The sequence below is a fragment of the Choristoneura fumiferana genome, chromosome 24, assembly GCF_025370935.1.
Source record: "Choristoneura fumiferana chromosome 24, NRCan_CFum_1, whole genome shotgun sequence".
NCBI classification, from domain to species: Eukaryota; Metazoa; Arthropoda; class Insecta; order Lepidoptera; family Tortricidae; genus Choristoneura; species Choristoneura fumiferana.
In genome coordinates, this window is record NC_133495.1 from 2613325 (window position 1) to 2630033 (window position 16709).

The 16709-nt window shown below is 37.3% G+C and overlaps 1 protein-coding gene across 3 annotated transcripts in view; it reads right to left on the minus strand.

Moving 5' to 3' along the window:
• LOC141441817 (malonate--CoA ligase ACSF3, mitochondrial-like) overlaps positions 1 to 16709 on the minus strand; it is a 47445-nt gene that overhangs the window by 6336 nt on the left and 24400 nt on the right. For 2 of the 3 annotated variants that reach the window (XM_074106694.1, XM_074106693.1), the window contains exons 2-5: positions 2292 to 2429; positions 1736 to 1828; positions 854 to 1141; positions 180 to 357 (exon numbers count right to left, since the gene is read on the minus strand). In XM_074106694.1, coding sequence (XP_073962795.1) covers positions 180 to 357; positions 854 to 1141; positions 1736 to 1828; positions 2292 to 2429 — 697 coding nt within the window. Of the gene's footprint in view, positions 1 to 179; positions 358 to 853; positions 1142 to 1735; positions 1829 to 2291; positions 2430 to 3016; positions 3125 to 16709 lie in introns of all 3 variants that reach the window. The other variant, XM_074106695.1, reaches the window with a different exon arrangement.

The window sequence follows — 16709 nt, forward strand, 5'->3', positions numbered from 1 at the left end:
GGGTAGTTCAAAAAAACTCGCGTGGCTAAACGAAAGCGCGCCTACTTTAGTCTACTCGTGACCACGGCCGCTGCAAATTGGTCGAATCGTTGAGATAAATTTAGCAATTATTGGTAGTCGTGTTTAAGTCACTGAAGATATTAGTTTAGTACCATTCTTTGTGGGAACAGTCACATTACCTGGCTCCAGCAGACAAGGATGCCAGAAGCGAGTTTAGTTGTCCGTGGATGTGGTGAAGCGGCAATGCGTGCAGGACCACATCTTGCGCGGAATAACGCCATGCTGCGTGCAACGACGCTATCTGAGACGACAGCATACTGTGCGTCCATACAACGCCTTTGGGCTTACTCGTTGTCCCTGAAAACGTAACTCTTTTTAAAAAAACGTAACAAATGAAGCTACATGCTACACATAAAAGACGAGTTTATGGGAATTAGTTCTCCATCGCGCTAATACCTTGGAGAAATCTACTAGTCATAGTATCGTTCATAAATTCTTAAGATATCTGCCACTTCGTAATTTGGCCGTGTAATGCCAATCGAATTTGTTTAATGACAATATTTTGGATGTCTTTACTAAGAGTATGTTTTAGGCGGTTCATGTTATCAGAGCGATTATGAACTGACATAGATTTATTATAGTTTTCGTCTGAAGATATCTATCGTTTAATGGCTTGAGAAAGACGACTTCGTTCATAGTCCCATTTCGTCACCTTCTTAAATCATTCTCACCTCCCTAATCCGTCACCATTCCCACATCATCAACATTTAATTTTGTCCAAATTCAGTAGTCAGTAATAAATACCAATAGCAAAGAATTAATTAAATGAACAGGTTCAAGACAATAAACTTACCACTAGTATAAATGAGTAGCGCATCATTCCGGCCATACCAGGCATTGGTTTTTCCAACATCGCTCAAAGTGTTCTCCGCTTTGGGCTTCATAAAAGAGTTATTAGGTTGGTACAGCTGAGCCGTTATCTCCTTGTCTCGGCCAGTAACTAGTAAGGGTTTGGATATTTCTTTTGCTAATGGACGTAATGTGTTTTCGTATTCCTGAGTGCATATGACAAGGCCAGCTGAGCTGTCTTTGAGGAAGTATTTGAGCATTTCTGGTGGATGCAGTGGGGTTAAAGGTACCGCTGAAAAAGTAACATATAAATAAAATAAAGTCACAAAATATCATATCTTCGGATTAAAAATGTCAGAGCGATTCCATTACCGTGGGTGCAACATTTTGACTCATTTAATGCTTTGTACCAAAACACTAGAAAATATTTAATAAATAAGGATTCGTTCCAGGGTTACTTTAATTAACTAGTTCTCCTGTAATTCGTTTAGAAAAATTAAATGGAATGTATGTATGAGCTCCAACGGAACCTTCAGATTTTATAATTTCTAATCTACTAATTCAAAATAAACTAAGTTTTTTTTTTACATTAGTTCTTAATTTTTGTATCAGCATTAAAAATGGCCAGATGCTACGATTCAAACAATTCATAAATCGATATTGAACATCGTCTATAACAGAATCGACCATCATTACGCTTAAAGCTGAAGGGAATATTTTTTGACTCTTAAAGTCTAGTTAAAAGCCTTGCAAGAAAAATCGTACAAATTACACTACATTGCGAGGCCATAAAGCTAACGACTTTGAGGCGGTTAATCGAACGGCGCAAGCTAATGCAACTTGCATGACTTTTCTTGCAGGTCTAAACTGGGCTTTAGTCACTAACCTATATTTCCCGTCATCCAAATGGCCCACTGCACGATGACGTGTGAGGCATCGTTGCGACACATATAAGCGATAGTCCTCTCGGAATTGCCAACTGCAAGACAAACAATAAATATTAGGTTTTCCAGTAAACGGCTCTACAGATGTTTGCGAAAAACTAGACAGTTTTCAAATGACTTGGTATATTCGCTGTTAATTTTAAGATGTGAAATGCTTGTATAATTGCACATTTTTGTTTACGTCATATCTGAAAGAGCAATGAAAAGATCGCTTTCAAATTAGCACTAGCATTTTTGTTCGTCGAACATTAGAGACGTTCCGTGGAGATATTTTCCTCATTGTTTTTAAATCTATTTTAGCAGTTTCCTCAATAACGAAAGCTACACGAATGATACATCATTAAAAGGGCCACATTTTAGAAAAGTTTTTAGTGTCTTTTTTCATTCATCGGCATATTTGACTTTTTGACAATTTACTTAAATCCAGACAATTTTATTGAACTGACGGTGCAAACGCGAGCGGAACCGCACGTAAAGGTAAGGTAGTATTTAACTTACGTAGTTGAGTAGAGATCTCGTTGCTGAGCTGACTGGCGGCCTGATGCAGACCAGCGTACGTGTAGATCCCGACTTCATCCTGCAAGGCCACCCGCGTGGGGAAGAGTAAGGCTCGTCGGAACACCGGTACCGCACCACCTACATGGCGAAACAACAAATTAAAACATTAAGACGCGCGGCAAGATGGAACACCATTCAGTTCATGTGCATTTACGAACAAGTTGGTAAAGGAAAAAAAAACTGTGCTCTACCGACAGGATTTCATAGACACTTCGTAGTTTGTTTACTTTATACTTTAGGATTAACACTTTACACTTTAATTGTGACAGATGACATTTCTCTCTGTTCGTTTTCCCACTAAAACTGTATCGGTGTGATGCCGCAATAAAATCGCTTTATAATATGAAACAGCAAGTTTCATTGGTCTATTTAAATCAACAGCAGAGCGTGGTTGACCATGTCCAATGTGTAATGTACCAAAACTAAGCGAAAATTTCGCATCCTCGAAGAGAAGGGATTGGCAGGAGTTCTGGACAAAAACGGAGAAAACAAGAAAGAAGTTAACATATCTAACGAAGCACAAGCTAAGTCCGTTACTAGTATTCTACAATGCCTAAGTGACAGATACTTGGATCTCGTGAAAAAATGCACGACGGCATCGGAAATGATACAAGCCCTAGAGGATGTATTTGAAAGAAAAAGTGTCTTCAATAAACTATACTTACGCAAGAAGTTATTATCAGTGAAACTGGCAAGTAATCAGAAACCTCAGGACCACTTTTTGAAGTTTGACAGTGTTATCGGAGAGCTTGAAGCAGCCGTAGGATCAATTCCTGTGGAAGACAGTGATAAACTCACACACTTGTTTCTCACATTGTCTGACAAATACCATACATTTCTAACAACATCATAAAGAATGAGTGCAGAAAAGGAGTTTACCATACAATTTGCAAAATCAAGGTTATTAGATGCCGAGTTAAAATTAGAACAAAACTGCAGAAAAACTGCTACAAATGTGGCAAAGAAGGCCACATTGCTTACAAGTGCAGCAAAAAACAAGGATATAACTAGAGGCAGGAGCCGAGGCAGGGGACCTCATCCGAGGATAAGGACAGCCGCATGCTGCAGAAGGAAGGGACGGAGGAAGCGCAGAAATGCTTATTGCCTTATGCACAGAACAAATAATTGAAGAGCCATTCACAACTTCATACAAGCTGAGTATAAATTGAGTCAAAATATAAATGTAAAAATAGCCAATAGATAAGTTTTGACTGCCACAAAGAAAGGACAATAATTACGAGTGTACTACAATGACCAACCAGTAATTATTGGGGGGACTGATTGTTGGTGGAATTACCCACTATGAGCTCATGAAAAAAGAAAAACAGGTATTATTAAAAACGGTCAGCTACTGGTTAAATCTATGAGGGCAGAAATCTATTACGGGGAAAAATAGGGAAAGCTCTAGAGCTGAGCGTTATTTTCTGAAACTGTTTCGAGAAAGAGTTTCTTATAATTTACAGAGTAACAGTTTCATGCAGAAACGAAAAACAGTTTCTTAGACATACACTTCGACTTAAGAAACGTTACCACAGACTATCACATACGTGCGTTGACTTGAGGAAATTTTCTCACAAGAGCAAATAACAGAACAAGTATCTTCAACTAGTGCCAATTATGTGACAGCAAGCTTAGCCATTCCTGTATTAAATTTAGTTGGCCAAGTAACCAATCAAGCAGCTCCATCGACCACTGTAGGGATAAATGTAAAACAGGCTTAACTCAATAAAATTTAAGAGAAACTAAGTCCTTTAGAGCGAAATACTTTTCTCTCAGTAGCTAGTAGCTACCATTTTGGACCCTCGGTTCAAGCGTATATCCACTTTAATTCTCCAATTGCCGTATCAAATGCTTATCTAAAGTAAGCGACGATATTCGCTCAGAACATCGGCGTAGAGGAAGAGGACAACGTTCTCAAGATGTAAGTCTGACCGAGCAGCATCAGTACAAGAAAATGAGTCATCTATCTGGAGCAGGCATGAAAAATTATTAAATCTGAGCACCACTAAGCAAGAGGTCTCAAGCTCTGGCTCTGTCCCCAATGAGCTTAAGCAGTATCTGTACCAACCACTTCTTGAGAGGAAGTCGGATCCAATAAAGTTTTGGGTGAATTGCCGACACTTCACGCCGGTTCTTTCGGAAATTGCCCTTGAATATTTTATATATCATGCTTCCTCGGTATCATCCGAAAGACTTGCTTCGGTTGTTAATTTAACAGTGCCGAATAATAGAAGCAGATCGACAGGGGAACACATTGTAGTATTAAAACTAAATACAGTGTCTATTGCATACTGTCACTATATTAATGTCATGCTGTTTTTCGGTAAATAAAGCCTATAATAAAGACGGGCTCATTCATTACAATCATCAAACAAAAAATGTTGCTGATGTCTATATCAGACGAGTATTGGTTTGAATGATGTTGATTTTAAGTCAAATGTACGATTTCTTAATAAATATGTTAGATGTGTATTTACTTTTTCATTTAATTTTTTACAGTGCTTAATACCTTACTGCATAAGGATAATAAAGAGCAGAATAAAATTTTACAAAAAAATCCTTGCAATTAAATTAAATTGTAGTTCTATATTAACCTAACCTGTAGTATGTCTTTATAACGGTCCGAGGGTTGCCACTGGACAGTCTGGCAGTGGTGGTGTAGTGGTATAGCACGTGGCACGGAATGCCGAGGATCTGGGTTCGATTCCCAGCGCTGGTCTTATATTTCCGGTTTTTCAATGCATCTATATTTCAGTTTGTATTTTCCATATGGGTTTTACGGAATGACCGTAAAAGTAACAAAAAATTTGGAATTGAAATAAAAAATACAAAAAGATCCCATAAAAACAATCTTAAAAAGACTGCTCCCTACACCGAACAGACCTTGCAAAAAGCGTTGGCCGAAATAAGAGACAAAAACAGGGAAGTTTCGGCAGTATGTAGGGAATATGGAATACCGAAGACAAAAGATTTGGATAGAATGTGGGCGTTCCACAGATAGCCTCAAAAAGCCTGGACCCGATCCTGTATTGGGAAGGGAAGGCGAAGCAAAAGTAGTAAAGTGGCTGCTAGATATAGCATGATGTGGTTTTCCTGTGAAGAAACAAAAGTTATTAGACGTCATACAGTAAATAGTTAGAGACGTCGGCATAAAAAACAATTTCAAGAATGATCGTCCGGGACAGAAATGGTTTCAACACTTTTTAGAAAGAAATAAAGAAGTTTCGATGCGATAAAAAATGCAGAAGGCATAAACAAGGCAAGAGCACTTGTTACTGAAGAATCGATTAGGCTATGGTATGGTAAAGAGCTCGTAGATTATTTGGATAGTATTGGACAAAAAGATATTTTAGTTAGACAATTAAAATTAAATTTCTTTTCGCCTAGGGCCTATAAATTTGTTCGAGAAACTTTCGAAACAGCATTGCCGCACCCAGGTACGCTAAGCAGGTGGTACAAAAAAGTTGATGCCTCTCCGTGATTTACATCTGAAGCATTCGTGACCCTGGAAAAGTTGGCCAAAAACAGTGAACATCCACTGTACGTTAACTTGTGTGTTGAGGAAATGGCCATCCGTAAAGGTCTAGTCTGGGATAGTTCACTAAATAAATATCGAGGCTATGTTGACACTGGGATTGAGCTGTCATTGACAGCTTGGCATTGGCGACTCAAGCCTTGGTATTTATGGTAACTGCTATCAATGGATTTTGGAAAATACCAATAGTGTATTTTTTATACACGCTCTGAATGGAGAACAAAGAACGAACTTTCTGACAATGGCTTATGTTGCATGTGATGTGATTAAGGTTATTGTGTGTGGCCTTACATTTGATGGCGCAGCAAGTAACATCAGTATGGCAACCCGTTTAGGCTGCAACTTTTTACTGACAAATTTTTCATTTTTAAAGATTTTAGAATTAATGTGTTTTATGATCCCTGTCGCATGATTAAATTAATAAGAAATACGCTTGGAAATACTGGATCATAAAGGCGACGAAATAAAATTTAAATATCTAGAAAAAAATATTAAAATTACAGGATATTAAGGGATTGCATTTAGCAAATAAACTGAAACAGGTTCACATTTTCTTCAGTAATCAAAAAATGAAAGTCCGTCTTGCAACTCAGTTATTGAGTAAATCTGTGGCCAAATGCTCTTACTTGTTGTAAAGACACTTTAAAATTACCAGAATTCAGCCAGTGTTCAGCGACAATAAAATTTATAACCATTATAAATGATACCTTCGATATTTTAAATAGTAGGTCTATGTTTGCACCTGGTTTTAAAAAAGCATTATGCCCAGCGAATATTGAAAGAACTTTACAGCATTCTAAAATGTGCAAAGAGTATTTGTCTAATTTAAAATTTCCTGATAATAAGTTAGTTGTACAGTCGGGTCGCAAGACTAATGCTCCACAATCAACATTTTTTTCGTGTTTTCTATATTGATAAAGTATAAGACTAGACGTATTTTTGTATCTTGGTTTCTTTCGTATGTTTGAGTATTTCTAAAGAATGTCTCTGAACATGGGGATTTAAATGCAGGATTTAATTCTGCTCTCCAGACTGTGTCATATGTAGGTGTGTAAGAGGCTTTAGGATAATCCATAGAGTAAGGTTCTAGCAATAAACAATCTAGCATTCAAGATGGAGTTCGTACAGAAATATGTATTTTATTTAATCGCAAATAAATCATTAATTAATACAATATAATACATGGTGTCAGGTGTAAAACCTATTTTAAACAAAATCCTAGAGTGGAAAAAGAAAAATAACTATTAATCCTAGTGTGGAACTGATTAAAAATGGGAGAATATGTTCAAAAAGTTATCCAAGGGTTGCAGCTCCCTGTTGGCCAAGGTGTGTGTGATGCAGAATCCTCGAATAGGCTTAGGCAGAGCTTCGAGATTTATCTAACAGCTGCAGGCCTAGAGGTTGTAAAAGAAGTGAGAAAAATTGCAATATTTCTGTCCTGTGTGGGAGATGACGTTTTAGACGTGTACAATGGCCTTGAGAAGATCAAATCATGGATTATTAACAGCTATAAATTCTTTAACATGAGACAACAACCTGACGAATCAGTAGAACATTTTGTAGCCAAGTTAAAAATAGCAGCAAAGTTATGCAAGTTCGAAGATGAAAAGAGGTTGGTAAGAGACATGATAGTGATAGAAATATGTGACATGTGTTCCAAAACCTTGTTTTTAGTCTATGGTAAAAAAGAAAAAAAAAAGAATAATGTAAATATAATATGGCTAATGTATGCCCCAATAAAAACCGTAAAAAATAACTAATGTGTACTCATATCCAAAGATCCAAAACAAGTGGCGACCGTGACCGTGAAAAGAAAAACCGAAAACTGCATCGCGAGAGTAAAAACCTAAAAACATCGAGTGTAAAAACGTACAACCTCATGCTCATGTCCCAACATGGAGATCGCTGTAAAGGAAAGAAAAACTCAACGGCGATTGTTTACCCAATGCGCCAATCGTCTGGAATCAATGCTCAAACAAGACAATACATTAGAAATAAATCTCAAAAGTGAGTACAAAAAATTAAAAGAATTAACCTCAAATTTGACAAGATTAGACAAGACCGTTAAAGAATGCATGTTGAAAGATGAAGAATTCAAAGAAGAAATCTTCGAAGCAGAACTTACATCGGCCCTGGAATATAGGGACAGGTGGAATACAATCGAAACATCGTTTGAAATTTATTTCGAAGATAAGAACAAAGAAAAGAACGTAAAAGATATAAAAAGAAATTACAAGCTACCAGATATTAAGTTTAAAAAATTTGACGGAGAAATTAAAAACTGGTTGTATTATTGGGACAGTTTAAGAAAATTGATTCCGACTCGAACATTGATGAAGACGACAAGTATTTATATTTGCTGCAGAGTATGGTAGAAGGTACCGAGGTATATGCGCTAGTGGAAAGTTAAGATCAACACATCTTACGCAACCGCTAGATGTTGCATTTTTTGCCCCTTTAAAAAGGTGCTGGCGTAAAATTTTGTACCAGTACAAGCTCAAAAATCCGACCCAAACGACATTAAACAAAAAACATTTTCCGAAATTGCTTTTGAATTAACTGAAGCAATTCGGATGACGGAGACAAAGATCATAGTAAGTGGCTTTAGGGCATCGGGAATATATCCAGTGAATCCGCAAGAAGTTCTCAAAAAGATTCCGGAAATACAGGAGGAAATACTGTCGTATGGAACCGATCAAGTACTAGTGGAATATTTAAAAGATAGCAGAGCGCAGAGGCCTTTACAAATACAGAGGAGTAAAAAAATTTATTGCGAGCCGGGAAAATCAGTGACCGTTTCCGATTTAAATGTTGATTCTGGCAATAAAAAGACAAAAAAGAAATCCGCTAATGTGGCAAATGTACAAAAAAAGAAGCTATGAATATTTATATTAGATGAACGTACTGGCCTTTATGTAGCAGAAAGTACTGATATTTGTTCAAGCAATGATACAAATTATGACCAAGACTACCACTTGGAACACACTTTCAGTATTGCTCAGTATCAGAATAGTTCTATCCCTGGCAGCCTGAGCAAACAGTGTATCAGTGTAATTAATTCCTGTTTGGGCAAATCATTGCGTATTGACACAGCAACATCGGCACCTACTGATCTTTCACAGTTCAAAGCTTCTACAAGTAGTCCCATAAACACATTAAGGATACGAAAAGATGAAAAAAGCTCCGTGAAAAATAGTCCTGCTAAGAAAAATAAAATTATCGTACTTTCCAATGTGCTTATTAAAGCGGGAACACCAACGACTGACGGTGCTTTTTTAAAAAAGCTTCTGGTAAGACAGAAAATAAACGAAGAAGCAAACGAAAAAAGTAAAGAAGGAACAGACTAGAATAAATAAGAAATTTAAGAGAAAGGAAGAAATCGAAAAAAAAGTCACCCGAGGACATACATCATCAGTCAAAAGAAGGAATACAAGATACGATAGTGGCCGAGCTCAATATCTGCAGGCAATGAGCTTATAACGCTGACACAGATGATTCTGAATACGAAACATTAAATGATTATTATATAGCGGAATCCATGCGCGAACAAGAAGTAAAGGAAAATTTTGACTCCACAAATTCAATGATCCCCTTTGGATTAAATAATACTGAATATTTTTTCTGAAAATCAAGAAAAACAAGAGAAAATGACTGGATTATTGCTCAGTTCCGTACAAAAAAGAGTTTGAACATTTTGTAGGTAAAGTTTTGTCGATTGATGCTGTGAATCCTCAAATTAAATTTGTACGAAAAGTTAAGGAATCTAAATGTGATACAGGAACGATCTTTACTCGTACATACCCAACAGTTGATGACATTTGCACCATAAAAAAATTTAGACGATGTTGAACTTAAGATTGTTTTTTGGGAATCTTTTTGTATTTTTTATTTCAATTCCAAATTTTTACTTTTACGGTCATCCCGTAAAACCTAAATAGAAAATACAAACTGAAATATAGATGCACAGAAAAACCAGAAAAAATAAGACCAGCACTGGGAATCGAACCCAGGTCCTCGGTATTCCGTACCGCTGCTATACCGCTATACACTGCTGGTCATGTTGTAACTGTTTTACCCGAGCCAACGATACGCGACGCGGTCAAATTATATATTAAAGTAGATTTCAGTAATTTCAACATACAATAAAAATTTACTCGTTTAACTTTCTTTGAACGCTGAAATGAGTTAATTTTAATAAGTGAAGTATCTAATTTGATTAAGAGTACATTTTCAAAGAATAATTTGATTATTTGGTAAAAAAGATTTAAGATAATTGTTCAAAATGTTATGCCTAAATGTTAAGAACACTAGTAGGTTAGGTTTGGCAAAATTAATGCAAGACTTTATCTATCAGGATATGTAGTTATAGAGCAAAGTTAAATTTTATCCACTCCCCCCCCCTCCGGGGCGAGCTTCACCCCCCGCGCCCTCGAATATGTCCCGGACCGCGGTATTTTCCATTTTAAAAGAAAACCGTACATGATACATAAAAAAATGTGTAGAAACGAAATAATCCTAGATAAATTTACTATAAACCTTTCATAAATACAAAAGCGATACCACTTACAGTCTCATCGCAATCTGGCACCAGATACGAACATTTTTAATAATTTATCCAATTTCTTTTTATTAATCGTTTAGTTTTTTCAATTATTTCACGCTTTACCGCCAAGATATGTATGACTAAAGTAAAGAATAGGCTATGCTTTTATAAAAAGGTATAATTCATTTCTACACTTCATTTGACGCTGCTATGCTATTTTGAAAATTCACCATCATCAGCTAATCTCATCGATTTAATTTGAACTTTTGAAAGAGCCGGGCGGTGTTCGCCGCCGCTCGGTTAGTGCGCTAGTTCCCCACCCCTACCCCGCCCGCTCTGCACGGCCATAGTAAAAGAGACCAAGTATGTTCACTACGAACAAAAGTACATCGCGCGGCTTAAATGTGTGCGCTTCGCGAGATGATCACCTTTTACGTTCGCGTACTGTACTTACGTATTTTTTAGGGTTCCGTACCCAAAGGTGCCAACGGAGCCCTATTACTGAGACTCCGCTGTCTGTCTGTCTGTCTGTCCGTCCGTCTGTCACAGGCTCTATCTCTTGAGCCGTAATCCATAATAGCTAGGCCACTTAAATTTTTCACAGATTATGTATTACTGTGGCCGCTATAATAACAAATACTAAAAATGGAATGAAATAAATACTCCCATACAACAAATGTGATTTTTGCCGTTTTTATTTGTTCGATATTAATAACGGCAACAAGAAGACGTTGTATAATCACTTCAAAAATAAATAATTAAATTAAAATAAAATAAATATTTAAGGGGAACTCCCGTACAATAAACTTGTTTTTTTTTTGCTAATGTCTAATGTTGTATAGATAATGGTACGGAACCCTTAGTGCGCGAGTCGACTCGCACTTGGTCGGTTTTTTTGTATAAATTATAGTTGTAAATTAGTAGTATATAATGTAGTGTGATAGTTTCGTGCAAGGACACATAAAAAAATAATAGATACCTACCTCCCTATAAATAATATACTTATAGTATTATGTGTAGGAAACATGAGTAGTATGTACACAGTCGCCATCACCACTTCGGCGAATTTATAAATAATATTTTAAAATTTAGTATAATAATAATAATAGAGCGGCAAAGAATCATGTTTCTCTAGACACAGATATTAGACAATTTCAAGTTAACTTTCATATTAAAACTATTTGCCGGTAGTAATTATTCTTCTAAAATAGACATCGACAACCCTAAGAGTAGGCAGTTAAGTCTCCTAAAGGGTCGGAGTGTGCATACTTGTTCTCATTTACTATGGCACGGCGATTCAATCGGCGGCCGCAGGGCAGCGCACTGCGCAGTGCGCAGTGACAGTCCGAGCTGCGAACGCGATAGTCACGTGCTGCGCGCAACTGCGAGCCCTCGCTTACGTAACTCTCAACTCTTTATTGTGTAAATACTCCTTAGTGTATGTGGTGATGTTCAGACTATTTGTTACCCAGGCACGCCAGTATGGCGTCAATAAACGATTGTTTTATTTTGAAAATCCTTATCAGAAGAGAGACGGTGAATGTGGTCAAAGGTTTCCTACATTAATAAAGGCAAGTAAGCAGAGGAAAGACGACAAACACTTGTGCATTCAAAATGTTGACAGTATTAAAGTTCATACAAAGTGCAGGAGAGAATATACAAGGAAAAGAATATAAAAAAAGCCGAGCAAGCACAGCAAGAGCAAGCATTGGACGCCTCAACCTCAACGTCAAATATAAGAGATTTACGATCGAGTACAGTTTTTGATTTCAAAAATAACTGTCTCATATGTGGTGAAAAATGTAACATAACATCTGAAAAAAAGAAACCCGTTGAAAGACGCCAACCTATTCACCATATATCATCGTTGACGGTAGAGAAGATTATTCAATGTGCTACAAATAAATGATCCATGGCAACGAGGTTTTATCTGAATACATGGCGTTGTATGTTTACCAGAACAGAAGCCTGATACCATAAAGAATGTAATAGCATGTTTTCCAGAATATACGGAATGACAAGGGACGCGGACGTCCTGAAAATGATGAGTTCGCCTACGCATTACAAGAACAGTGCAATTTCTTGAATCAACAGATGAGTGTCAGTTGATTTGATAAAGCTGAAACAGATTGTTGATGACAAATTACCTGAAGGAACTTCTATATCCATGAGGACTTTTGAGAGAAAACTATTAGATAAGATACGGTGATGGATAGTCTTAAGTAGTTTGACTAAAAATCGCAGTTGCGGTTTTCGTGGCACTGGATTAAATTACTGAATTGGCTGCAACAATCGAGTAAGCAATGATAAAGACGAAAGATTGAGAATAGTGAAAACGGCATCGGCAAATAATCCGTGAAGATATTCGGACCTCGGCTTATAACACAGCAGATTACCCAGATATCTCGATGAGCTTTTTGGATGAGCTTGATAATGTGGTTCCCGAAACGAAGGAAAGAAAGACAAAGAACAGACATACGAAAAGAAGTGTACGGCTATAGCTCACTCCATAATTGCTGCAATAAGACCTCGCTCTTTTTTATCCTCGCTTCAATTGGGTCTAGCAGTTTATCTGTAACGTAAAGTCGGTTCGAGAAATATTGTAGACGTAGTTTCAAAGTTGGGGTTTTGTTCCAGCTACAGAGATGTTGCTTTGTTTGAGTCTTCAGCAGTGAAAACATGGGATCCAAAATTAGAAGATACAGCATCCTCACAGTTTGTATTCGATAATGCTGATTTTAATATTGCCACTTTGACCGGGAAGGGGACATTTCATTCAATGGGTGGAATAAGATGGGTGGGATAACTCCTAGCGATGCTATAAAAACACAGCAAATAGAGAAATTAAAGAAACTGCCTACATCATCATCAGAACTAGCTTCTGCTCGGAAAATACCAATTAAAACCTTTCAAAGACATAACAGATCAGGTATCGAAGATATAAGTTTGAAGCAAGTCAATCGCCAAGGTGACATCGAAGAAGAGTCCAAGCTATCTAACCACGACTTTGCTTGACTCTACGGGCATAACTTACAACTACCCTGTTTACCCGCATGGCAAGGTTTCATGGAACAGCTCACTAATGCCCAACCATATGTGAAATCACAGATTATAACACTGCCATTTGTAAATCTACCGCCAATGAGCTAACTACAGTCTTATCATTTCTGACTTACGCAGCCGAAGAGACAAAGAAAAAAAACCAGCAAACATGTTTGGTGACATTTGACCAACCTTTGTATATAAAAGCCAAAGATATTGTTGCTCTAGAAGATGAAACTCTAACCAACGTTGTGGTCAGATTAGGAGGATTTCATATGTTGATGTCATTTTTCGGATCCATTGGTTATATTATGGCTGGCAGTGGACTTGCCGAACTATGGTCAACTGTATAGGTGTGGTCAGCCGCCTCAGTTCCCCACATGCTTAATGGGCACGCGTATGCACGAGCAGTAAGGCCACATGTTTTAACCTTTTGTGCCATTTCAATGATAATAATGGAAGAAATGGAATTTGAAAACGTTGACAAAGAACATGTCAGAAAGCTAATCAGACACCGACTTTTGACTCGATGACCGAAGACGAGGTCCTAACTAACCTGACGTTACAATATGTAGAACATTTCAAAAACCTGCGTAACCTGGGTAAAACACAAACTGTGGCTTCAGTACTGCGACCTTGTAGCTATTGCACTGCATTTTATACAAGCCGAACGTATGGGTGACTGGGAAAAACACATAAGATGTGTGAAAGCAATGCTTCCAATTTTTCACGCGACTGGACATTTTGCGTATGCAAAAGCGACTCAATTATACCTACAAGATATGGAGTCCCTTGAAAACCGCATGACAGAGGAAGAGTTCTTGAAATTCACTAAAAAGGGATTTTTCACCATTCGACGATCTGATAAGAATTGGTGCGGAGTGTGGTCAGACATGGACCATAGAACAAACACTAATGAGGAACATGAAGAGTGTTGGCGGCATTACACACGGAAGAGGTTTCACAGAAAGCGTCCTTAATAAATGGATTGCGGGGCTCCCAATATCGCACTATATATGCGAAGCAGTTGAAGAATTGTGTGGCATACGATCAGCCAACTCTAGCCAACACGAAGAATTGAGAGAATCGGGAATCGAACCCGGGACCTCAAGCTTCGTAGTCAGGTTCTCTAACCACTAGGCTATCTGGTCGTATTAAAAAAGTTAGAGGCAGCTGCGGGGCAGTGTAAAGCCCAATTTACTCGATTCGAAAGATATTTAAACAATGAATAACTCGTCAGAACCAGCACCGATGAGACATTGAAGATTCATTTACAAGCGTTTGACAAAGCGATGGAAGATCACAGAAAAACACAGTTACAAATAAACATCTTATTGGAAACAACCAGTGATGAAGATTTCCTCGCCGATGATGATTTGGAAGAGCGTTACTACGTGATATGTGTGGAGGTTAACAAATTGATTAACTCAACGCAGTACAAGATAAAACATGACAAAGCTTCCACAGCTCGACATTCCAGTGTTTACGGGCGAAGATGTACAAAATATTTGCCATTCATAGAACTATTTGACGCCGTCATTGGACGACATCAAGAATTAGCCCGAGTGCAAAAATAATGATATGTACGTAAATCTTTGATGAACCATACTACTAGATTCAAGGTCACAGCTCTGAAAACGGCCAGAGAAATAAGAGCACAAAATAAATTTGTGCTCTTATTTCTGACAGTACGCGTCAACCAGAACCAAAGTGCGGACGTGTTAAAATGCCACAATGTTCATTTAGAAATTGCGGAAACAGCCACCGTAACACTAGGGTTTCTGAAGGAATATCCTTCTTTAGGTAAGTACAACTAGTAAAGTCAGTATTTCATTTAAAGTACGTAAAAATTTGCAGTTTACATTTAAAATCAAAAATTTTATTTTGGCCAACCATCTTGCCAATAATCGGTGTTTCTGGAAGAAAAAAATTCGTAGAGTAGTTCTCATTTTAAAATAATTTTATTTTTTATTTTTTTTGTAGATTTCCTAGTGATCCTTTTCGCTGTGCGGAATGGACATCTATTGTCGCGAGAGAAAGAGAAGAAGAACTTTACAGACCGCACAAAAATTCGACTGTATGTTCGATTCATTTTGATAAATTTGACATAGTTGGAAATAGCCAAAGGCGTAGATTACGGAAAACGGCGATTTGAAAATTGCAGGTAAAGTTACATAAATGTTTAAAATAACATAAGATTAAGTGTGGCGAGGTGAAGTGAAGCTATATTATTAAAGAAGACGTAAAGCTTCAAGTTCAAGCCGTATGATATTTATAATATTGCCGTTAATTGCAGATTCTCGTGAAACAAAATACAGTGCAAGCAGCGGTACGAGAATTAACCGAATCGATGACGTCAAATCTGGTAAAACATTTATGTTGTCTTTTAACCCCTGACGCAAAAAGGGGGGTGTTATAAGTTTGACCGCTATGTGTGTCTGTGTGTCTGTCTGTGACACCGTACGTAGCTCTTAAACGGGTGAACCGATTTGAATATGTGTTTTTAGTTTGAAAGCAGGTTTTTGAAGTGTTGTCAATCACCCATTTTCTAATTAGTTAACTTAATTCAGTTAAGTATCTATAAGAACATTTCGTTTCATGACAATATTTGTATATGTAATTTTTTGTGTTATATTTCTGTGAAATAAAAAACTGTCTGTCTTATATAATTGCGACTCCATTATTACCCTGTTCCTAAAATAGAATGAGATCTTTTTGAAAGATGAATGTTCTTTGTTAATCGAACGTTTTTGCTTGTCTTATGACGATACGTCGTAGTATTATATACAATTACTATTATTTGGATCTTTGTTGCTTAGACTTAGGTATATATTTTTAAATTAAGAAGGTAAAACAGATATATAGCTATAAGTATAAGACTGTCTATGATATAAGCAACACGGCCACTTTTCGCTTTGATTTTGTATGGGATCTTGAATCTAGTAGTATGGTTCATCAAAGACGTAATACTTAATACCTAACCAAGGAAGCAGGAACGCTTATAGAAAGTTTACCATTGATAGATTCGTCTTATGACGAGGCACTGCAGATGTTGAAGAATAGGTATGACAATAAGTGCATTGTAGTATTTGTAGTGACTAGCCATGTGAAACGTGACTAATCTTCTGGAGTATCCAACCATAGTGAAAGACACCGCGCACAATCTGCAAGAATTGGTGTCTTATGTACGCCAGCATATTATAGGCGCCTTACGGAACAAGGACAACCAGTGGATAGC